Source organism: Vombatus ursinus, unplaced genomic scaffold, assembly GCF_900497805.2.
Source record: "Vombatus ursinus unplaced genomic scaffold, bare-nosed wombat genome assembly UNPS02000582.1, whole genome shotgun sequence".
In the NCBI taxonomy this organism is placed as follows: domain Eukaryota; kingdom Metazoa; phylum Chordata; class Mammalia; order Diprotodontia; family Vombatidae; genus Vombatus; species Vombatus ursinus.
The window spans coordinates 6,286,342-6,311,827 of record NW_020940360.1 but is presented as its reverse complement, the minus strand read 5'-3'; the positions used below and the strand labels follow the sequence as shown (position 1 = coordinate 6,311,827).

The window sequence follows — 25,486 nt, the reverse complement described above, 5'->3', positions numbered from 1 at the left end:
GCCATGTTATCTGCCAGGTAAATTTTTGAGATATAGTGGTAGATTCCTGCTTTGTACTTTTCAGAGTGCTTTCACAGATATTTTCTAAAATATCTTTATCTCTTTTTACCACAAATCCAGCACAAACCCTGTTGTATCCCTTCCTTAGCCCCATAAAAGATTTTAAAGACAATAGAAGAAAAGAGCTCAGCAGCTAAAGGAGTCAGGCTTGCTTAGCTTATGTGGTTTAAGGTTTGTCATTACTATCACCAAAAAAACTGTCAAGAGCTTTCAAGTTATAGTTCTTGTGTACTCCATAAGATGAGAGATTCCTTTTAGACATCACAGTTTCTCAGTTCAGGGGACATTCCCACTTTGTAATTGAAGAAGAAAAGGACAGAGGTCCTAATGTTAACATGGTGTGGGACTCTTGTAACTGTACTCAAGTAATATAACTTGTTTTATAGAGTCCCAAATTAATAATTAAGTTTATTTTCTCAAATTTAAATGCTTTAGAAATTCTTTTTTGTCTATCTCCTCTACCCTAGCCCTCATAAAAGTAAGATGAAATAAAATTCACCAAAGATCAAGTTAAATATAGTCTTTTTAGTTGTACTCATGTTCAATGGAGATGCTAATTGAGATCCTATTACCTTATTGTTGTAGCAGTAGGTACTAATTAGGACAGGTAGATGGCCCAGTGGATGGAATGCAACTCATCTTCCTGTGTTCAAATCTGGCCTCAGATACTGACTTACTAGCTGTTTGACCCTGAGCAAGACACTTAACCCACTTTGCCTCCATTCCTCATCTGTAAAGTGAGCTGGAGAAGGAAATGACAAATTGCTCCAGTATCTTTGCCAAGATAACCCCAAATGAGGTCACGAAAAGTCAGACCTGACTGAAAACAACCGAATAATAACAAAAGGTACTGATTAAGGTCAACATTAGTTCCGTTCTTTTACTGTACACAGATCCAACTTATGTCTCATGGAAAGAGTACTTAATTACAAGTTAAAATATCAGAGTTCTCTATACCTTGTATGTAGGCAAGGGTAAATGAAGTAATAGTGGAAAATATTTGGATATTATGCATGTAATCTTGAGTTAATTACATCCTTGTAAAATCTAACATATTGTCTTCATTTTTGTCTTATAGAGCTGATGGTGTAATGAGAACAATGGTTCCTGAAAAGCTACTGAAGAGTATGCCAATATTGCAGGGACAGATTGATGCATTGCTTGAATTTGATGTATGTATCCATACACTTGGATTTTTTTCACTTTAATTTATCAAAAAGAAGCATCATGGAGTAGTAGATAGAGGGGTGTCTTGGGCCACTCTCTAAGACCTTAGATGGCAGAGCCATTGCTGATCCTCATTGTTAAAGGGACTGCCCTACACTGATTAAATCATATGTGCAGAACAAAAACAAAAACACCCTTAACAAAAGCCTACTTTAAAAAATCATTTGTTCCTGTATTTTTAAGTTGAGTAATGGCAATTGATTTAATTCACTTATATTACAATAGTGAAAAAGCTTTTAAATATTTTAATGCTTCCAAAATTTTTGAGAAATGCTTTTCTTTGGATTCTAGAAACGTGGTGTAATAAAATTAAATGTGATTCTCCTCTCCTCCCCACTCCACACAAATGTTGGGGTGGGGAGGAGAGGAGAATCACCTCCTCACCCATGTTAGAGAAGACCTAATTTCTCTCTGGTTATATCTTTAGAAAACTTTATAATATTTTAGGCAGTTTGAATAATGTTAAAAATTTTACTTTATATTCAGTAGATTTTTCAGACAGCATCAGTTACTCTTAACAGGCTTTTATTACAGCTTCTGTTAACAAACAGCAATTCACCAAGGGGAAAATAATCAAGCTTTTAAAATTGGAGGAGGAAAATATATAAAAGAAAAGAATAATATGAGTAAAAGCCAGTTTAGTCCGGAAGATGTATAGACCTAATGGGGAAGAAAGTATTCTTTACAAATTGATGTTAAGATCTGATTGAAGAATAAATTTGTTACCATAGTGATTTTACTTATCATATACAAAAGAAAAAATGCAGAAATATGAAACTTGGGCTATACTGCTCCTGTTAATGCTATAGGCAGTCCCTGTTTTTAACCAAAATGCATCCTGAAGCTGTAGTATAAAATATCATCGTAAAGCAGATGATGTTTCTCTAGGAGAACAATATTCGATTTGGCTTTTGCATTTCTGACCAAGGATTTGGCGCTAAATCATAAATAAAAAGTATAGTGTGCCTTAAAAGTAAAGAGGAAAGAAAATCCACCTGGCAGTAGTTCAAAATGATAAAATTCTTTTCTGAATCCTACAGAGCAAGCCTAAATATTCTTAATGCACTGATTATACAAAGAGCCTTAACAGATTATAAAAAGTACATACTTTTAATACTTCATAGATATATAATTTTGTCAATGTGGTTACTAACTATGGTGATGGAGATTGTAAGGCATCTAGAATTTGATAAATGGTCTTCAAGTTGCTGTGGCCAAAAAGTATATTGTTCTGAAGCCAACTTGCTGATGGTTATTTATGAATTTAGTTAGGCTGATCCTTGGATAGCAGACATTCATTCCGTCAATGGACTCATAGTCAGAGTCTTTTCAGTTTGGCATAGGACCTATCAGAGCTTATATTTTAATGATATAGCCTTCAAGAACCTAATGAGCATCTTATTAGGACTTTACTCTAGATATGTGTACATGTGGCACACAAAATACTGTTCTAATTGAATGTCATATCCTAGCTGAAGTAACTTTTAATATTTTTTTAAGATTTAGGATTTATACCCCTCTATTTACAAAAAGATTTCTAGTAGCTCAAAAAGTTAAAACACAGAAAACAGGATAAACATTTTAAATTGCATTTTTGCCACCTTAGAGTTTTAGAAGAACTTTGGTGAGATGCTTTAAATGCATCATGCTTCTTAGATGGTCAGAAGAATTTGAACTGATGCTTTTTTCGTCTGAAATTTCCCTATGATGAGCAGAGGCAATTAGAATCATTTCGATGACCTTAGAACAAAAGTTGAGATCATTACCCAGAATTGAAGATGCAACTCTTTTTTTATAAGCATTGAACATAGAACAGAACAGAAACAATATCATTGTTTATGGAATTGGCAATGTCATGGATTGAGGGATCATCATTGATTACATAAAACAACATGGGCAGGCATAGCACATACGTGGAATGAAGACTACCTCTCTGTCTCTAAGGAATACTTTTGTGAATTTATGGGCCCAAGCTCCATCCTGAGATCACTGATTGTGGACCAAAAGCTGCAGACTCCTAGCTACCTGAGAATTAGATAAAACCACCTTTAATTGTGAAGGTGGGACTAACAGTGGAACATGGTCAATTTGTTTTGTGCCCAAGGATAACACACCAATGCTGTGCTGTTTCGTAGGAGCTAAAATTATGAGGGAAGACGAGGATTACTTGGAAAGGGATGATTTGCAGGCATTGTTGGAATAACAGTTCCCTTAGCTCAAAGCTTTTCTCTAACGGTGGTTATAGGAAAGCTTTAACTTTTACATCTAGTTCTGAGAGAGGGACGGAACTTTTGAACGCTTGAGCTTCTTCACATAGAATATAGAATGTGGTTACAGAATAAAATCAAAGATAAAATACAGAACCAAGAATTAATTCTCACAAGGGAAAAGCCTTTATTGTAGTTAATGGCAGAATAGACAGAAGAGAAATCAAAGAAGAAGGGGGCAGGAACTGTTCTTCTCAGTGCTCTGAGTTGGTGAAGCAGTTTCACAAGGGCCCAGACACCTATACCCAAACCAAATTCATTGCCTGGCCACTTAGAACTAATCTAACTATTGTCTGAGTGAGGATTTGGCTGCATGTGAGGTCCAGATCCTATATTAGTAGAGGTGCATATAGCTGGATGAGAATTAGGTCTGCAGAAGTGGGGAAAATTTTTAAAATTTGTGGTGGTAAGGGAATTATAGGGAGATTTCTATGACTATATACTCCAGCATGGTGGAGTAGACATCATCCTCTTCAGATCCTGGATCCTTTCTCAAACTTAGCATCCCAGACTATGCAATAGGGACTGGCAAATGAGTGAGGTAAAGATTCTAAGGAGTAAATTTAGATTCCATAGAATGAACAGAGCAGTGGAATGCAAACTGGGACAGAATTAGCTATTGTCTTTGCATCTACAATGTGGGTCATCAATAAAATGGACACCTTTAATGGAATAATTAATCTTGCAACTTTTAAGAATTGTTAAATTTCCTTAAATTGAAGGGTTTTTTAAACACATTGTTAGGACAATTTAAAAATATTCCCTTGTATTTACACATTGTTGTTAAGTACTCAACTGAGATTTTAAAAGCTTTGAGAAAATTGTAAATTTAGAATATGCAGTTAATTTACTTTTTATATCTGTTTATAGGTTCATCCAAATGAGCTGACAAATGGTGTCATAAATGCTGCCTTTATGCTTCTTTTTAAAGATCTCATCAAACTTTTTGCTTGCTATAATGATGGAGTTATTAATTTATTAGGTATGTAAAACTGCCAAAATCTTTTCCTTCAACTATAACCGTTATTCAAGGAAACATTGGAAAATGCAGCCCTGATGCTCAACAATCTAATTTTGATCTTTTATGTGTGTCAGATTAGTGATTTTCTAACAATAGCAGGGAAGTACTTGTCACTGAAACATTAGCAACCTGGTACCATGTGCAAACTTTTTTTTTTTTTTGCTTTTTTTTTTTCTTGGTGAGGCATTTGGGGTTAAGTGACTTGCCCAGGGTCACACAGCTAGTAAGCATTAAGTGTCTGAGGCCGCATTTGAACTCGGGTCCTCCTGACTCTAAGGCCAGAGCTCTATTCACTGCGCCACCTAGCTACCCCTGTGTGCAAACTTTTGATTGATAATTTAAGAGTTGAATAATAAATGTTAACAGTTTTCTCTGACACTGCTTATTTACTTTCCAATCCTTGCCCCCTCTTCCAAGTTCCAATCCTACTTTTCCAACTGACTGTTAGGCATTTCTTTTTAAGATATTCTGTCATCACCTCAAATTTAAGATGTCTAAAATTGACTTTTTTCATTTCCTTCCTCTTTCTTCTTTATTTCTTCTAATGAATTTAAAGTATCTTCCTTCAGTATCATTGCCAAATCTGTGAGCAAGATTTGAGCATCTTCAACACAAAAGTAGTAGCCTGGACTGACCTGGCAACCTTATAAGTTCCTCATGTTTGTCTTTTTTAGTGTATCTTTATTTGGAGTAGGAAACATTAGGCTATAGGAAGAGAGGGAAAGGTTGGTTTGACTTAATCAAAGTTTGCTGAGTTAATAATTCAATTTGTTATCAAAATATTCCACAAGAATGGGTATGTCGTATTGAATACATTCATTTTGATGAAGCCACTTTTAGAGTATTATTTTCAATTTTGGATGCAGCGCTTTAGGAGAAACATTGATCAGCTAGAAAGGGGAGTAACCAATGCTTAAGGATTTGAAAATCATGCCATAGGAGCATCCACTGAAATAACTATAAATGTTTATCTTGGAGAAGAGAAGACTAAGGGGGCAAAGGAGGAGAAGAGCAAGGTCAAAGGATTAGACTTGTTCTGCTTGGCCTCAGAAGGCAGAACTAAAAACGGGGCCTAGAAGTTTCAGAGATAGTTTTAAGTTTGTTGTAAGGAAACACTTTTCAACAATTCGAGCTATCCCAAATTGCAAAGGACTACCTAGGAAGGTAATGGGGTTTTGTTCACTCAGTTCTGAAACTGTGGGTCGCTACCACCTGTGGGGCCAACAGTTTAAGAAGTGCTGAAGGATTGCGGGTGAAAAAAGTTTAAGAAGCCCTGCAGAGGACTTAGAAAAAGGTTACATAACCACTTGGTGAAGCTGTAGGGGGGACTGGTGGCTTCTGAAGTCTCCCAATACTGATTCTGTGGGCTATTTTGATAAACAAATTGCTTCCTTTTTTCCCCCCAAATGACAAATTTAGGTCTAGAGTGAAGACATATTTAAAATGAGAGACATATTTAAATTCATGAGAAGCTCCTAAGATGGCCGGTCTAGCAAAGCTCCTTACTTTTTCCATTTATTAGTGATGTTAATCATTATATTACAAACATCCAGAGGCATTAAACAACATTGACCATTTTCACTCAAACTCTGTTAGCAATTTGTTCTATCACATTTTAAAATTATGTTGATGCTGCATGTGTTCACTAGGTATACTATGATAGTAATAAAGTTCCTAAATGATATGGAAATTGATGCATCCTTTACTGGCTAATGAGAAGGAATGAATCACTGAGTGGGAGTCAATAATAATAATAATTAACACTTAGAGTCTTAACTTGTCTTCCTGTGAAATGATTCCTTTTTAAATACAGTTGCCCTGACCCTATCTTAGTGAATAATATGATTATGCAGAGTAGTTTTCAAAGCTTTAAAATCTCAGAAGTTACATAAAAATTAATTTTAAAATTATTTTAAAAACAGTTGCCACAGAATGCCCTATATATGAAAGATTCATGCATCCCAAATTCAGAAAAAGATTTAACTGAAATGTTGCTTAGGCCCACATACCCTGGATGTCACTGATAAACACTGAGCTATTTGAGCCTCTCAGGGTGGGTAAAACAAAGGTACCTCAAGGTTTGAATGTGTAGTGTACTGACTATACGCTAGGCAACACAAATAGTCTTTAACCCTAGTGTCTGATATTATAGAAGTTATTGTGCCTTTTTGACCTAATGCTGCAATTCTTTGACTATTAGAAATAGTTCAAAATGTAGTGATTTGAAAAAAAAAGACTTATAAAACTCCAGATAGAAGAAGGGAAATGCTTACATTTTTTGAGGAAATTGGTTGTTCAAAGAAAAATTAGGGGATTAATATTATGCATAAGTTAAATAAACTTAATGGTTTTCAAGTATATGATGAGTTGATGATTAAGGGCTTATCACTTTACTATTTCAATTAAGAAAAACACAAGACGGAATCAATTTTAAATTATAACAGAAGGGATATATAAAATTTTAGAAGACATTCTTTTCAATTATGAGGAAGTAGAATTTTACCAAGAAAATTATGGAACTATCTGGGAAAAAAAAGAAAGAATAGAATAGAAAAAAAATTTAGATAAAGCACAGAATAGGCCAGATGTGGGGAACCTGTGGCCTTCTATGTAGCTGGGTATGGCCTTTTGACTGAGAGCAAGTTTTACAGAACAAATCTTTTTTTTAAGGGGATTTGTTCTGTGAAGTTTGGATTCAGTCAGAGGGCCGCACTTGAGGACCTAGAAGGCCACATGTGGCCTTGAGGCCCCAGGTTCCCCACTGCTGCTATAGGCCAATATCTTTAATGAATATTAATTTTTTTAATCCTGTCAAACAGACTCCAGTGATTTATCCAATAAACACTTCTTTACAACCGAATTGGATTTATGTACCAGAATGGTATAAAGTAATGGTATTGACCCAAATAGAAACAGGGGACCACTAAACCACATATAAGGGTCCATTGTGAGCTGCATATTGACTTAGGAAACCACATTTATTTCTTTTTCTAATAGTTTATTTACTTTATTAAATATTTCCCAGTTACATTTTCATCTGATTGGGCTGCATCCAAGAGAGTTGTGGGCCACATGAGGTCTGTAGGCCTCATATATGACATTTCTGGTATAAGAGAGTGATTAAATATTAGGAAGACAATCACCATAATCAAATTAAAAACCAAAACATCCAGAAATCATATGATTATCTCAATAGGTGCAAAAAGAGCCTTTGACAAAGTACAATGTACATTTATGCTAAAATCCCTAGAAAGTATAAGGACATAAAGGGAACTTTTAAAAATGATCATAATAGGCATCTATGAAAAACTAGAGATATACTAAAATCTTTTCCAATAAAGATGCCCACTGTCCCCACTATTACTTGATATAGTTCTGGAAATGCTTGCAACAGCAATAAGACAATAAGAAGAAAGGCATATCAATGGTTAAAGAAATAAAACTATCTCTATTTGTGATATGATGGTATACTTGGAATTTCCTAGGAAATCAGCGAAGATACTAATTGAGACAATAACTTCAGCAAACCCTCAGAAATAAAAAGTATTTCTATATAACAATTACAAAACCCAAGAAGCAAAAATAGAAAAGAAAATCCTATTCCAAAGAGCTACAAAATTCATAAAATATCTCTGGATCAGTTTACTAAAGCACACAAGACGTATCAGTTTAATTACTAAGTGCTCCTTAAAGAAATAAAGACAAATTTAAACAGCAGTATTCCGTGCTCATGGCTGGGTCATGCCAATATGATAAAAATGACAATATTACCAAAGTTCATTTATGTTATACCAAATAATGTCAGCTTAATATTATACCAAACAAATTACCAAGGGTATGCTTTGTAGAATTTTATAAAATAATAACAAAATTTATTTGGGAAACAAGATCTAGAGTATCAAGAGAAATAATAAAAGGTAGAGATGAAGGAGTAATAGCACTTTCAGGCTACATATTATAATGTCAACAACACTCTCTGATACTTGTTTTTTTTTAAATAGATAAATGGAATAGACAAGAGATAAATAGACTAGACAAGGGAGAATCAGAAACAGTAGAACTTAATGGAAAACATAAATGACTTGGCAAAAAAAAATCCCTACTTAAGAAAAACTGCTGGGAAAACTGGAAAGAAGTCTGGCAGAAATTAGGCTTATATCATCACCTCATATCATATTCCACAATATATTCTAAATGGATATGTGATCTTCATATTAAAGATCATAGTATAAAAAAGGAAGAGAAACAGATCATATGTCTCTCATGGTTATGGGTAGGAGATACAGTCTTAAATGAAGGGTAGAGGCAATTACAAAACTAAAATCAATAACTGATTACATGAAACTGGAAAATTTATGCACAGACAAAATGAATTCATCTAAGATAAAATGGGAGCAATAAAATGGGAAAAAATAGAATTTCTCTAATAAGGGTTTGGTATCCAGGACATGTAGATAGTTTTAAAATGTATGTATGAGACTAACAGCTATTCCTCAATAGATACATGGTCAAAAGATATGAACAAACAGTTCTCAGAAGAAAAATGCTCTAAATTACTAATAATGAGATAAATGAAAATGAAATAAATTCTAAGATTTCAACTCACACCCTGAAAATTGGCAAAGATGACCAAAATATGGCAGTCAGTGTTGGAGGGCCTATGGAATTATAGGCACACTGGTGTATTGTTGGTGGAGCTGTGAAATAGTACAACCATTTTATATAGTAATTTGGAGTTATGCAAATAAAGTGACTAAAATGCCCATACCCTTTGAACCAGGGATTTAATTACTGAGCTTATATCCCGAGAAAGTCCTCAATAAGGAGAAAGTTCTCATATACACCAAAATGTTCATGGCAGCACTTTTTATGATAACAAAAAATTGGAAATAAAATAGATGTCCATTGATTGGGGAATAACTAAATAAATTTGGTACGTAAAGAATGGACTATTCCTTCATTAGAAGTAATGAAGAATGATGAATACAGAGAAGCTTAGAAAGATCTACATGAATTTATACAGAGTGAAGTAAGCAAAGCCAAAAAAAATTTATACAATGACTGTAATAATGTAAACACACAAACACACACACACACACACACACATACACAAATCAAAAATCCAAAGTGACTATAGCAAAATATTAAAGATCAGGCATGAGTGGAATGAAGAAATATGAGAGGACACCCCCTAATCAACTACTTCATGGAGATAGGAGGTCCACAGGTATTACACATTGTTCATGATTTTAGACTTTTGATTAGTTGTGCTGATTTTTTTCTCTTTTTTTTTTAAATTTAAATAATACTGTTTGTTACATGGGATGTCTCTCTGGAAGGGAAAGAAATACTGGCAAACCATGAAGATGTCAAAAACATAAATAAAAACTTTTTTTAAAAAAAAAAGGAAAAAAGAAAAAAATCTTTACAGCCTATTGTATCATTTTATTTATGTAATTGTAAAGAAGAGATGAAAGAAACCCAGAATCTCTAAAATTCATTTTATCTTGTATTTTCTGCTGACCACACTTATCTTTATAGGTTTGTAAGTTTATGTTCAAAATTATTTTGTTTCCCCTGTTTACCTTCTATTAGAGGCATAAATTAACAATTAAATTGCCAAAAGGCTCTTATTGCAAGACAAAGGATCTGAATAATAATTCATTTGATTACATAGCGGACAAAGGACCTGAATAACTAATTCATTTGCTTACATATAATTCTTAGGGAAGTTAAAACACCAAATTAGTAATATATTGTGCTAGTAGAATATAGGAAGGTCTTGCCCTAGTATTAATGAAACAAAAAAGAAGCAAATAAGCCCTTATGTACAAATGTATTAAAATAATACTTAAAGGAGAGTCAGCTCTCAGCTCTCCTTTTTAGTTAGTACTTGGTGGTCACTATAAATAGATTCATTAAGACAGTGACCTAATGTACTTATGTAACTAAAGAAACCCTTAATAGAAAACAGTTTTTCATTATGAAAGATATTAAGAAGCAGAAAACACATTTCTACTTTTATAAAGAATAACAGTGTATAAACACGTGGACTATTCCTTCTGTAAAATGAAGGAGTTGAACTAGATGACCTCAAAGGTTCCTTCTAACTATGATTCTATGAAAACTGTCTAATAGAGTGGTTGTAACTGATAATATATCCCACTTTACTTTTTTTTAAGCTTACCAGTTATTAATAACATTGATTTTAATACCTGAGAATGAAGAATTGAGGATAATACTGAGGTTGCAAATCTGTGTAACTAGAAGGATGCCCTTGACATTAATATGAAAGTTTGGAAGTGGGGTGGATTTTGGAGGAAAGATTTTGTTTTGGGCACGTTGAGTTTGAGACATCTATAGGACATCTCATTTAAATTGTCCATTAAGCAACATGTGATGTAGGACTGGAACTCAAGAAGGAATCTAGGGCTAGATTGACATAATTGGGACCCATATCCATAAAGATGATAACTAAACCCATTGGGAGGCAATGAGATCTCCAGGTGAGATAATGTGGAGTTTCAGTGGTTTCAGAACAGAAGCTTGGAGCTACCCAAGTTACTCATAGTAAGTAGGCTTGGCATTGGTGAAAATCCAGTAGAGAAGACTAAGAAAGAGTGGTCCACCAGGTAAGAGTTACAAGAGAGACCAGGACCATAAAAATGAAGAGGGAAAGAATATCTAGAAAGAGAAGGTCTTCAGTAGGGTTAAACACTGCAGAAATATTTGACAATAGTAATACTTTCTTATGACACAATAAATAATCCTTTTTATTTATATAGCACTATTTAGTAATGCTACAGACATTGGGCATATATGTTGTTTCCAACTTTTTATTACAAATACTGCTTCTATGAATCTCTTTGTATGTATGGTCTTATTTTGTTGTCACTAACCTCCTTAGGATATGTGCTCAGTAGTGCTATCTTTGTCTAAGGATATTAATGGTTTATTAAAAGTGGGGTTTGAGGGGGAGTGCATATTTGAAAGATTGAATCAATGCATAGCTCCAAAATGGAGTGAATTAGTATGATTAGTGTACCTATATTCTTAGAGCCACTCCAACATTGAATTTCCTATCTTTTCTCATCTTTGCTAATTTGGCAAAGAGGTGGTACCCCGGGATTATTTTCATTTGCATTTTTCTATTAGTAATGTTAACTAATTTTTCAGATGGTTTTTGACAGTTTCTAATTTTTAAAAAATTATACGTTTTGTCTTTTTGTCTATGGGGAGCAGCTACATGACTCAGTGAATTGAATGTCATGCCTGGAGTCAGGAAAACCAGAGTTCAAATTTGGCTTCAGGCACTTACTAGCTATTGATCTGGGCAAGTCATTTAACCTGTTTGCCTCAGTTTCCTCATCTTTAAAATTGGGATAATAACAGCCCCTACCTCCTGGATTGTCCTGAAGATCAAATGAGATAATTGTAAAATGCTTAGCATAGTGCCTGGCATGTAATAGTAACCACTATATAAAGGTTATCCATTATTATTATCATTATTATTGAAAAGTTCTTGATCTTACAAGTTTGAAAATTCCCCTAGATTCTGGATGCCAGCATTTTAGGGGAGATGTTTTAATGCAAGTATTTTCCCAATAAATACCCTTTCTTTTAATTTTGCCTGCACATATTGTGCAAAGCTTTTAAAATTTTAATTGAAATTTATCTGTTTTGCTTTTTATATTCTCTTCCTCCCAGTCAGATTATGAATTCTTCACTTTTCCCAAAATTGTGTAAGATACAAACTTCCATTCTCCTTTGATTATTTTTGTTACTTATTTAGATCACGTAAATAAGATACTGATCTAAAAGCATTAATTGTAAAGCTGCCATTTAGTTTTTCTAGTATTTCTTGTTGAATTAACACTCCCTTCTCCAGTAGTTTTTGCGTTGGGTATACCAAACAGTATTCTACTATATTCTGCATGCTCTGTGCTACTATACTGTATACTTTTACCTCTAGCTTTTCCTTCTCTAATCTGGACCAAAGTTCTGCTTTTCTTTTTTTTTTTTTTAACAAGTACCAGATTATATTTTTTACTAATTTTTGCTTTGTAATATAATTTGTATTCTGATAATGCTAAGCCCATTTCATTCTTATTTTCTTCTGTTTTCCCCTTACATTGTTGATCCTTTCTACATCTACATGCATTTAAAATATTTTGTGTTCTTTAAAGCATTGCCTTGGTAACTTGGTATGCTAAACTTAATAGATTTCTATTGGCACCGACCATCTTGAGTAGCAAGTACTTTAACCAATGATGTAGATCTTTATTTCTGTGAAAAATTTGTTTGCAGCTAGATTTTAATTTGTAGCTAGATTTTAAAAATATAATTTTATCGATAACTTATTTTATGTCACCTTCATTTCTGTATCAATCACTCCTCTACCCAGTGACCCATCCTTTGTAACAAGTTTTTTAAAAGGTGGGGGGTGGGGGTGGGGAGTGGTTCACCAAAATCAACCAACTCACCATTCAAGTTTGGCAGCAAAAGATGATACCTCAGAGTTGTTTTAATTTGTATACATACAATTTGTATATTTTAGTCTATATACATATAATATTTTACACCTATAGCTCCCTACCTGGGGAAGAAGAATTTTCTCAACTCTTCTCCAGAGGCAAGCTTAGTCATAATAACATAATAACATAGTGTTAAATTTTCCTTTCTTTTTCTTTTTTGTTTTTTGCTTTGTTGTAGTCTTTATACATACATACATACAAATGTATTATATATTATATATAGTTTTCCAGGTTCTGCTTACTTCTCTGTATCAATTCGTAGTCTTACCTTACTTCTCTGAAGCTCATATTCCTCATTTCTCTCTATGAAACAATATTTCATTGAATTCATGTACCACAATTTGTTTAGTCATTCCTCAATTGATGGGCGTTGTACTTAGGTTTTTGTGTCCTAGGGATTTTGGTAGGTTAAATATTTAATTCATGTTATTAATATTTTCAATGGAATTTCATTATGACTTGTCCAGAGTTTTGTTTGAAAAATACAGAAATACTGATGGTTTATAGATTTACTTTGTATCCTACAGTATATTTCATTGAAGTTTTTAATTGCTTCAATAATTGGTTGTTATTGTTGTTCTCTAGGGTTTTCTGATTTACCTTCATATTGTGGGCGGTATGGCATAGTGGACAGAGTTCTGGACTTGGAGTCAGTAAGACCCAAGTTCAAATCTGGTCTTATACCCTTAGTAAATATATGACCTTGGACAAATCGCTTGACCTTCTTGCCTCAGTTTCCTCATCTGTAAAAAGACAATAGCACCCACCTTACATTTTTGTTGTGATGTGATAATGTCAAATTCACTTCTTTTGTACTTTGTATGCCTTAAAGTGATATGCAAATGCCAGCTGCTATTATTACTATTATTATTTTCTTTTGATAGAGATAATTTTGACTTTTGTACTTCCTATCTTATACTTTCTTTTTCATTTCATATTGTTACCAATAGCATTTCTCATGCTCTGTCAAACATTACAGAGGAGAAAAGGCATCTTTCTGCTGTGGTATCCTGTATTTCTCCATTACAAGCAATGATTAGCTCTTGATTTTAGAGAAATGCTTTTGATTCTGTTAAAGAAAGGTCCTTTGGTTCATTTTTAGGAAGCAAATGCTTTTTAGTATTTTTAACATAAATGATTTATTTTCTCAAAAGTTTTTTTCTGCATCTATTCATTTAACTGTGATTTTAAAAAATTAAAAAAATTGTTATCTGAATAGTTTTCTTAATGTTGGCCCTTACTTGCATAATTGAAATTTATTGAACTTGGTTAAGTGAGAGCAGTTAACAAAGAGAAATATAAAGTTTGGCATAGCCCAATAAGAATAATGTCATACTAAACCTAGAGAGGAAAGGCCATCTAAATATATTTCATGCTACCATTAACATCAGGTTTAACTTTAGTTAACACAACCATAAAGTAGAGTTAGATTATATTACTTTTATTTTCCAGATTGCTAATTATTTTATCTATTACTCCTAGAAAAATTTTTTGAAATGAAGAAGGCGCAATGCAAAGATGCCCTAGAAATTTACAAACGATTTCTAACGAGAATGACACGAGTCTCAGAATTTCTTAAAGTTGCAGAGGTAAGTAATGTTAAATTTTATTATGAATGGAGTCAGAGTGGCAGTATATATAAGGGAGCAGAATATGTAGTAGACCTTAAAAACAAGCAAAAAAATCAGTAATAAAATCACAGAATCTTAGAATTGAAAGGAAACAAGTCATCTCGACCAACTTCCCACCCAAAGAAGAAGCTATAGCTTCTCTATGGCATTTTTGACAAAGTCACCAGATGGCTATTTTTAATACTTACAGTAATGGAAACCTCATAACTGTGAGAGGCAGCTCATTTCCTCTGTGGCCAGATCTAATTTTTATTTCTTCCTATATTGCGTACATGTACTTTCTTGTAATGTCTTAGTATGAGGTGGTTTGTCAGTCTACTAAGTTCTGACTTTATAGGGAAATAACCTATTTACAAAATGGAACTATCATCACTTTGCCATTTACTTAAATATAATAGTTGAGCGAAAGATATTTAAAATCATATGGTTTTCTAACTTTTAAAAATGTATATCTATTATCCTTGAGGGTTTTTTCTTTTATAGTTTCTAAATAATAGTTTAACTTTGTTTGTATGATTACATGATGATTTCCTTTTCTTACTTCTTTAGGTAATTTATATTTTCATTTTGAAAATCTTTATTCTAGTTTATATTAATATTTGAGACCTAGTTGTATATACAGTACCAGTACATTCACTATATAAATATAACCCAGATAATTCTGAGTCATTTTTTTGGATTAACATGTGTGCGTAGGAATACAGATGCTAACAAGACAGTGTTTCAGAAGTATATTCGTATATATAAACATATATATATATATATTTTCGACCTTGAGAGTATCGTTTTTAAGTTATGTATTTGTGATAAAATTTTTTAATATTGATGGAAAATTAAAGATCTTATATGTATTATTAATGACAACATTTTATTAGTAACTTGGGGGTGACACAAAGTTGAGAGATATAACTAAAACTTGGTTGGGAGAATAGGGGTGTAAAATTATCTTTAACAGGGGGCTAAAAAGATAAGATTTGGTAAATGCAAAGTCTGGTACTTGGATGTAGGTAGATAGCTAGATGTTTAGAGTTCTTAGTAAACTGAAAGCTCAGTGTGATTCAGCAGTGTGATGCAACAGCCAAAATGTAATACAATCTTAGAACATATAGTAAAGAGTGTCTAGAACGAGGTATGATAGTGCTCCTGTATTTTAGCCTAGGCAAATCATATCCTTGAGTACTGTGCTCAATTCTATATGCTATGCTTTAGGAGGTACATTAACAAGTTACCCCGAATATCAAGGGAAGCCACTAATAATAGGAATGGGTCTTGAAATCAGACTGTACAAGGATTGACTGAAGAAATTAGAGATGTTTGACCTGAAAAAAAAACCATTTAGATGGAAGATAAGATTAAAATTTGAAAGGTTATCTGGTGGAAGAAATCACTATAAAGCAGAACTTTTACTTGACCCCATTGGGCAAAGGTAATGAATAGAAATTATAAGGAGGCTGATTTCAGCTCATTTTAAGAAAGAAAAGTCTCAACAGTTACAGCCCTTTAAAAGTGGAATTGATTGTGTCATAAAGTAGTGAGTTTCCTATTATTGGAGGTCTTCAAGTGCTAGCTATACACTTTTCAGGTATCTTGTGAAAGGAGTCATGATTTAGGGGGAGGTGGGACTAAAATTCTATGATTTATTTGAAGCTTAGGATGTTTAACATAAAACCTTCAGGGAAAGACTCTAGTCTTTTAGGAGGTGGAAAGGTTTAGGAGGAGGTGGACATTTAGTTCAATCCAATTCCTCTACAAATTAAGCTAGTAACTTACTTTAGCTACTGTGGAACAGTTCCAATATTTGAAAATAACTTTTAAAGAATATTCCTGTTTAAATATGAATTGTTCTATAGTTACCTTCATTTACTGATCTATCAAAAGGTTGTTTGGATGCCTTCCAACCTCTGTCTACCAATATATTTCAGTAAAACATTAACAAATGTATTTTCTAGGAAATAACATGATTTATAATTCCATTTCCAAGTCAGCTGACATAGTCAATTTGACTGCTTAAACAATCAAAACTCCATCATGTTATGATAGCTTATACTGTATAAGACAGTGGTTGGAAAAAAACATCATATCTCCTATCTAATTTTATCCACAGAACAAACCTGTGAAATGCTTTAAGTATAACCTATATTTTACAGATGAGAAAACCAAAGTTCAGAGAAATTAAACAACTTCTCCAAATATACGCAGCCAGTCAGCAGTGAAGCTGACACCAAGTCTAGTTTCCTTTTTACTCCACTGGCAGTTTCAGCTGGAAGAACCGCTTAGAGAAACTTTCTTGAGTAAAGCTTTCCAGTTCCCTAGCTTTGTCATTTGTCAAATGACAATACCTTTAAAAACAAAATAAAACCCTTTAGAAAACTAACCAGTCATAATTACAATTTAAGTAAGCAATGGTCAAACTATGAGGCAGCCATGGTGTGGTAGCTAAAGAGCTAGCCTTGAAGCCACCCTTGTTTCAAATCCTGCTTCTGACATGTAGTGGCCATGTGATCCCAGACAAGTCACTTAACCTCTCAGTAGTAGCCCCAGACCACTCTAAGGTCTCTTAATTGCTGAGAAGGTACTGTTGATTTTCATTAGAAGAAGAATTCTCTTCAATATGACTTCCTATACCAATCAAGTCAATTAAAATAACTGCTGTGTGTCCTAATAGCCATAATGGATATAGTATTGGACTTGTCATCAGAAAGGGCTTCACAAACATTTTATATGTGTCTCACAGCAGTACTGTGAGAGAGGTACTATTATTATCTGCATATTATTACCTGCGCTAGGCTTGGAGTCAGAAAGACCTGTGTTCAAAACTCCTCTTTTACGCTAGCTGTGTGACCCTGGATAAAACACTTAACCTTTCTGGCCCTCAGTTTCTTCATCAATAAAATGAGAGGGCTGGACTAGTGGGTCTCTAAGATCCGCTTCCAACTCTAGGCCTATATTCTTGTGATCTATCATCCTAGGTCAAGTGATTTGTCCTGAATCAGAGAGCAAACAAGCATCAGAGGTAGGACTTAGAACCTGGGTCTTTCTGATGACAAGTATGTATACCCAGATATAAAAACAATCATTTTAGGGGCAGCTAGGTGGCGCAGTGGATAAAGCACTGGCCCTGAAGTCAGGAGGACCTGAGTTCAAATCTGGCCTCAGACCAAACACTTGACACTTACTAGCTGTGTGACCCTGGGCAAGTCACTTAACCCCAATTGCCTAAAAAAAGAAAGAAAGAAAGAAACAATCATTTTTATGTTATTATTTGCAAGAAAATGAATGTGATCCAAGTGAAATGAACATATACTATATAGGTTTTTTTGTTGTTTATGGCTGCAATTTAAATTATGAAAGAATGGATAATAACTTCTCACTAAATTACTTATTTTTTATTCACAGCAAGTTGGTATTGATAAAGGTGATATTCCGGATCTTACACAGGTAAGCAATCCCTAGGGGAAAAGATAAAATATAGATGGCTTTATTCTGAGGCCAGATTGGTACATGCCACTAGTAACTAGGCTATTAAAGAGAAATTTCATGACTTGTCAATTATACATGTATTTTCCAGGGCACATTTAAAGACAGGGTGCACCACTCTGACAGAGACTGATCTTGTGAATAACAAATACTTTTTCTACTCCGCTCTTTTGGAGATGATTCAAACTCACTTTATTTTTACTGCCCATGTGATTATATTTGTAGGGATTATTTAAGGATGACCTGTCACATGCTTTCTTTTTCCTTCCATAGATGACCACTAAATTTGCTTATTGATTTATATGTCAGTTTTGGTTGCCAAAACTTGAACCAAACAGAACTATTATGTAGGAATGCTTATATAAAATGTTCTTGTTAGCAGTAACGCCTCTCCATATGACATATATGTAAAAATAAGAACATTTTCCCTGCTTGTGCTTCTACACCTCACACTTTTCATTTTAACAGACAGACTATGATTAAGAGGGCCAAACCTAGGAAAAACATTGCTGTCACAAGTCTACCATATTGCTTCCTGCTTTCCCCATACCACTAGGAATTTCAGTGTATGTAATGTTTTTCACAGCCACTGCATGGCCTGAGGTATAACTGTGTTGACAACTGAAAGATTTTCCTGGGTGCTACCTGATTTTTTTATGTGCAGATAGATGGGATTCAGATAGAAGGAAGTACTTTTTTTCCATTTGTGTGTCTGGAGTACAGAATTACAACTTTCTTAGGAGAATTGAATTCATTAATACTAATATTTAATTAATTTAATTTAATTGATAATAATTTTTTCAGAAGATGTATCTCAAACATGACATTTTATCAAATGCAGAACTGCTGAAATTTTAAGTCTTTTATGTTTAATTAATGTCTCATCTCTTCTGGTTAAATCCAACATTTTTGCTCATACTGGAATTAAACAGAAGTCTTAAGTAGCACTTATAAAAATCATCTAATAGAAATTTTTTCATCTTATGGTAATGCTTTTGACAGAAAATTTCTATTTTGAACCAAGAAGACATTGTAGCAGATGGAAATTGGTCGAATTTTACATTTTTATAATATTACATAGTATGCATTGGTATATAACATACTATTTTAACATGTAATTTTATGTTATAAAAATGGAATATTTTCGTCTGACATGTTAGTCCTCTGCTTTATTTTAAATGATATCCTTAAGCAATATTTTAAAATTCAAGGTAGAACAGCTTGGAAAAAATGAGGTCTTAAGAGTTAAATTAAACATTAAGTTTCAGAAATTAGACCTAAAATTTTTAATTATTTATTTGTTTGTTTGTTTTTAGTTTTCAACATTCACTTCTATAAGATTTTGAGTTCTAAATTTTCTCCCCCTTTTTTCTCTCCCCCTTCCCCAAGACTGCATGCCATCTGATATAAGCTATAAATGTGCAATCACATTAAACATATTTCCATATTAGTCATTTTGTAAAGATGAATTAGAACCAAAGGGAAAAACCACAAGAAAAAAGAAACAAAGGAAAAAAAAGAGAAAATAGTATTTTTTGATCTTCATTCAAACTCCATAGTTCTTTCTCTGGATGTGGATAGCACTTTCCATCCTGAGAATTAGATCTAAAATTAAAAATGTTATTGCATTGTTATCTAAAATAATTCACATCTTACAGATTTTTATATTTGCTCCCAGTTAATAGTAGTTATATTTAATATGAAATATTTTATGCTAAAGGAAGATTTTTGAAGCTTGTAACTAAATAAGATGATCATATAATTGAAAATGTGGCTAAAAACTAAGTTTTGTCAGTTTTGTATAGAAATTAAATATAAATTTAATCTTCATTATTAGCTTTTTTTCTCCATCACTTTGTTAAGTCTACACCAGTGGTGGGGAACCTGCGGCCTCAAGGCCACATTTGGCCCTCTAGGTCCTCAAGTGTGACTCTTTGACTGAATCCAAACTTCACAGAACAAATTTGTTTTTGAAATTTGAAAAACAGATTTCTACAGAACAATGTATCGAGGCCTGATTGGTAGCTTTTACTGATTTCCATTGTGTAAAACACTTACCCTAAATATTTAACAGTTGTGTCTCAAGAGCCAGTTTGAGCTGGCCTCAGCACAACCCTGGTACAATTCATTATTAGACCTATACTTGTTTACAGTTTGGAAGGACCTGCCACAGTTTATGTTCTGCTGGCAAAACCAGCAACTAGGTTTGAGAACCTAGAGTCACCTCCAGGAGGAGGGAGGCACTGGATAGAACTTCACTGGAGATTATCAAATATGCTTTAATTAAATTTTAGACACATTTTCTCAAGTTGTATTTATTTACAAAACAATCCCAACATAGAACGTAGTGATTTTAATAGAGCAGTTCTTATAAATATTGAATAGTCTTTAATAGCAGTTAGCTAATAAGTATGGCTATAAAATAATAATGGAGTGCTTGATATATTGAAGGGGCAATTTTATCTAGAGATCTTTAAGCAAAAGTAAATGTTGATCTGAGTTCATTTGGGTATAGTATAATTTTAAAATTGGGAAATAGCCTAAAATCTACTCTTTATTTTAGGATCCTTGTTTTTAGAAATTGAGATTCATTTATGGTTTTATTACAAAAAGATATATTGACTTGTTTGGGTTTCATTGTCCAGTAGCACTAATACCAATTTTAATTTACATTTCATTTTTCATGTTAGTTATGAAAATAAATATTAACTTAGTAGAACAAAGTACCATGTTAAGGGCACACTTTGAATATGATGTCTCATGCATACACCAAAATCATTTAAGATTTCTTCAAAGATGAACAGAAAAAGTCTTATTCAGTGATCCTTTGGTCATAAGCATCAGGTAAAGTGTAAAACAGAGAGATGTGTTCTTGCCAAAGGTATTTACTATTGTGATAGAGATCCAAGTTCAAGAAGTATTCATTGTGCATAATGAGGTCTTTCAGATGCTCCTATTTGTGAATAACTTTGGGCCAGATGTACCAAGCCCCAGAAAAAAGAAGAATCTCCTCCTGAAAGAGAGTTATGACCACTTGAGAGCTTGGCTGGATTATCCACACAAGAAACTCCGTGTGAATGAAGAATGCCTAATGCCCAGGGTGTAATAGACAATATATAGATCTGATGAATAAGCATATACATACACACATTTATATGTGTAAATACACACACACACATACACACACACACACACACACACACACACACATAGAAGAAGAGCGAACTGGTTGGCTTTCAGGAAATTGTAAAACTGCTTTAATGACCAATGATCCTAAGCTTCTCCCAGAAACCACAGTAGATCTTTTAAGTATAAATATTTTACCAATGTTTTCCAGCTAGGAGTCACAGATTATAATAGTCTGTAAAGATATTAAAATGAATATGACACAAAGAACAGTGGAGAAATACCTTGTGGATGTGAATAGGCTGTAATATATAACCACGGAAGAATTTCAAAGAAGAGGAAAAAAAGTATCATAAGAAAAGAAGATGGACCCAGCAATAGCGATTCTAGGGCTGTATCCCAAAGAGATCATAAAAATGGGAAAAGGATCCACATGTACAAAAATATTTATAGCAGCTCTTTTTGTGGTAGCAAAGAAATGGAAATTGAGGGAATGCCCATCAATTGGAGAATGGCTGAACAAGTTGTGTGGTATATGAATGTAATGGAATACTATTGTGCTATAAGAAATGATGAGCAGGCAGACTTCAGAAAAACCTGGAAAGACTTGTATGGACTGATGCTGAATGAAGTGAGCAGAACCAAGAAAACATTGTACACAGTAACAGCCATGTTGTGCTATGACTAATGTTGATAGACTTAGCCCTTCTCAGCAATGCAAGCATCTAAGATATCTCCAAAGGTCTCATGATGAAAATTGTTATCCACATCCAGAGAAAGAACTTTGGAGTCTGAATGCAGATCAAAGCATACTATTTGCTATTTTTTCTTCTGTTTTGTTTTATTTTATTTTTCTTGTGGTTCCTCCTATTGGTTCTAATTCTTCCTTACGACATCACTAATGTGAAAATATGTTTAATAGGAATGTATATGTATAGCATATATCAGATTGCCCACCATCTTGGGGCGGGAGGTGGGGAAAGGAGGGGTAGAAAAATTTAAAACTCAAAAGCTTATGGAAGTGATTGTTGATAAATTAAAATAAATTAATAGAAAAAGAAAAGAATATGGACTGGTCATTCAGCTACAGTGAGGGATGACAAGTGGACAGACTAAGGGATCCACTGGTAACTTGGTAAAGTTAGGAGAAAGCAATATTGGGTGAACCCCTATGGCAAACTTAAAGGAGAACATGGGTATTTGTGCAGGAGGGGCAGTCTCAAATAAGTAAACATTTTTAAGTGTCTATGTGCCAGGCACTAAGATGAGCTGGGGACCCAAAATAGAAGCAAATGACAGTCCCTGTCCTCAAGAAGCTCACAGTCTAATGAGGGAGACAACAAACAAATGTGTACAAATAAGCTATGTACAGTATAATGAGTAAATAATTAAGAGAGGGAAGGCACTACAATTAATGTTTGGAAAAGGCTTCCTGTAAAAGATAGAATTTTAGTTGGAATTTAAAGGAAGCTGGTAGGTAGAGATGAGGAGGAACAACATTCCAGGCATGGGAGTGAGCCAGAGAAAATGGCCAGAGCCAAGAGACAGTGATTTGTTTTGTGGAGTAGCCAAGAGGCCAGTGCCACTGGATTGAGGAGTATGGGTCATGGCGTAAGGTTTAAGAAAACTGGAAAGTATGAAGGGCTTTGAATGCCATACAGAGAATTTTGTATTTGATGTTGAAGGTGATAGTGAGTTTATCGAGTGGGAAGGAGAAGGGAGGTAACATGATTGGACTTGCGCTTTAGGAAATTCACTTCAGTAGCTGAATGGAGGATGGATTAGAAGGGGCAGAGACTTGAGGCAAGCAGACCCACCAGCAGGCTATTGCAGTAATCAAAGCATGAGATGATAAGAACCTGCACCAGCGTGATGCCAGTGTCAGAGGAGAGAAGGGGACATATTGGAGAGATGTTGCAGAGGTGAAATCAGTAGGGGGAACATCCAGATTGATGAGATCATAGACACATTCTAATATTAAATGTTGAGTAACACCTTTTTTCCAAGCACATAAAAAATTTTATATATGCATGGTTTATCTCTATTCTCACATTCATGTAATGTGTTTTTATACATATGGGGAAGAGCAACCAGAAAGAACTTAAATAGTATGCTGTGACTTTTATAAAAAGATTTTTTGCTACAAACAGATTACAACCAAAGTTACACTTTATTTTCTGTTCTTGCTGTTGCTTCTTATAGTTACATACCCAAATGTATCTTAAATTTAAAAAGTTAAATCATGAATCATACTTCATAACCCCCCTGAGCCCCATTTAATTTTAAATATATAAGGAAGGTATCCTTAAAGGTATCTTTAAAACACAAGTCAGTTGTTTGCTATAGTGCTTTGTTTGCAAGACATTCAATAAATAATTATTGCCTGATTTTAAAATTTTAAAGTTTAAGATTTATTCATATCTCATTTTTTAAAAGGTTACAGTTCCTAATGCTGTAGTCTAAAATGAACTGAATGTACTTTGGTGTGTGCCCCTATCCAGCCCTGGTTTGGAGAACCTAAGGAGGCTAGTTGAATTCTCTTGAGTTAGAATTCTGGATTCACTGTAACAACTGGATTAATTTTGAAGGAAGTGAACTAAACTGGATTCTGAGGTAGCCCTCAGGAATATTTGAAACCCTTGGGTCAGCTAGAACTCACAAATGTCCTAGGACTGGGCAGAAATCTTTATACCTTTTGATTGGAGGCTCCTAAATCAGGCCTCTAAGCCTGATTTAGAAGTTTAGAGTAGAATCTGGTTGACCTCTGAATCTGTGGTATAGATGACCTGTATCCAAGTAATTATCTTTTGTGACAATTTTTCTATCTTTGTCTGATCTTTGTCTAGAAAGTGGCGGGGGGAGGGAAAGACTTATTGGAAAAAGGGGAACATGAGGTCAGTAGGGATTTCCCTTGATTTGGAAGTGAAATACATTTTTTTTTTGAAACCTGAGAAAAATGAATGCTCCTGATGACCCCAGGAATGGAAAAGAGGTGGTAGGGATTCTATGCGTACATTTTTCTTTCTTTACCAAGAAAACATAAGAGAATCATGAGAAAGCAAACTGGTTGTCTGAAGCCCTTTTATCTCATTAAACTTTCATTATAGCTACCTGTAAATGTAGCTATATATTTGATATTTCTTACTAACCTTTTCAAAGAGACATATAGGTTTTAAGTGAGAGAAGATGAAGACTGAAGATTACATTGATATCAGAACTGCTACTTTTCTTTTAAACACTTAATATTGTTTGCTTTTTTTAAAGAACTGACAAAGGAAAAAATTTTAAATTTTCAGATTAATCTGAATAATCTGTAAGTCAATTCCTCTTGCATTCCTTATTTATCATAGTTCTTCTTATAATCAGTTCTATTTTCCACCAAAAGGATTATTGGGAAGGTACTAATTTGCTTTTTGGATATACATTTTAAATTTATGATCTCTACTTATGAAAAACTTCTTAGACTTTTCTGACTGATGTGAAAACCACTAGTAATAAAAGTTCTTTTAAAGACTGACACTGGTGAATTTGTGACTCTGATATAATATTACTATTATCTTCTATTTCTCAAAAGCTATCCTTTTGTTCTTTGGATTTGTGTTCTAATTCAATTATTGTCTACTAGATTGGCACTATTTTTACTTGAGTAACTCAGGATATATTGAGTATTCTTGCATACTATATATATTTGCTTGTTTCCTTTAACAATGATAGAGACATTTTGAAGTACTTCTTACCAGAGATTTGAGACATAATTGTTGGGGGAAAATTTTTTTTAAGAAAAAAAAAAAATCAAAGTAATTTCTCTTTTTCCACTGAAAGGGATGAACTTATTTCTACTTGGTTCCCAAGTAGAGTTGTTAGAATGCAGGGGCTGAAATAGTTAACTTTTGAGGTACTTTTCCATTCTATGTTTCTTTAAAAATGTTGACTTGGTTTACTTTTGTATCAGTCATATTAACATTATGATCAGATAGAAATTCTCCTAGTAATTATATACCCTAAGAAGCCAAATATAGTAGTAAAAAGGTTGTTTTTAACTTGATCCTCTTCTTTCTGACCTCCAGTCATAATTATCAGGTCTCTATTGGACATTTCAAACTGGGTGTTCTGTAGGCATTTCAAACTCAGCCTTTCTAAAAC

The 25,486-nt window shown here is 33.7% G+C and overlaps 1 protein-coding gene across 9 annotated transcripts in view; it reads left to right on the top strand.

Moving 5' to 3' along the window:
- Nucleotides 1–25,486, top strand: part of SNAP91 (synaptosome associated protein 91) — a 160,018-nt gene that overhangs the window by 54,371 nt on the left and 80,161 nt on the right. For all 9 annotated transcript variants that reach the window (XM_027856580.1, XM_027856632.1, XM_027856624.1 and 6 more), the window contains exons 6-9: nt 1,139–1,232; nt 4,425–4,536; nt 14,592–14,698; nt 18,137–18,178. In XM_027856580.1, coding sequence (XP_027712381.1) covers nt 1,139–1,232; nt 4,425–4,536; nt 14,592–14,698; nt 18,137–18,178 — 355 coding nt within the window. The remainder of the gene's footprint in view (nt 1–1,138; nt 1,233–4,424; nt 4,537–14,591; nt 14,699–18,136; nt 18,179–25,486) is intronic.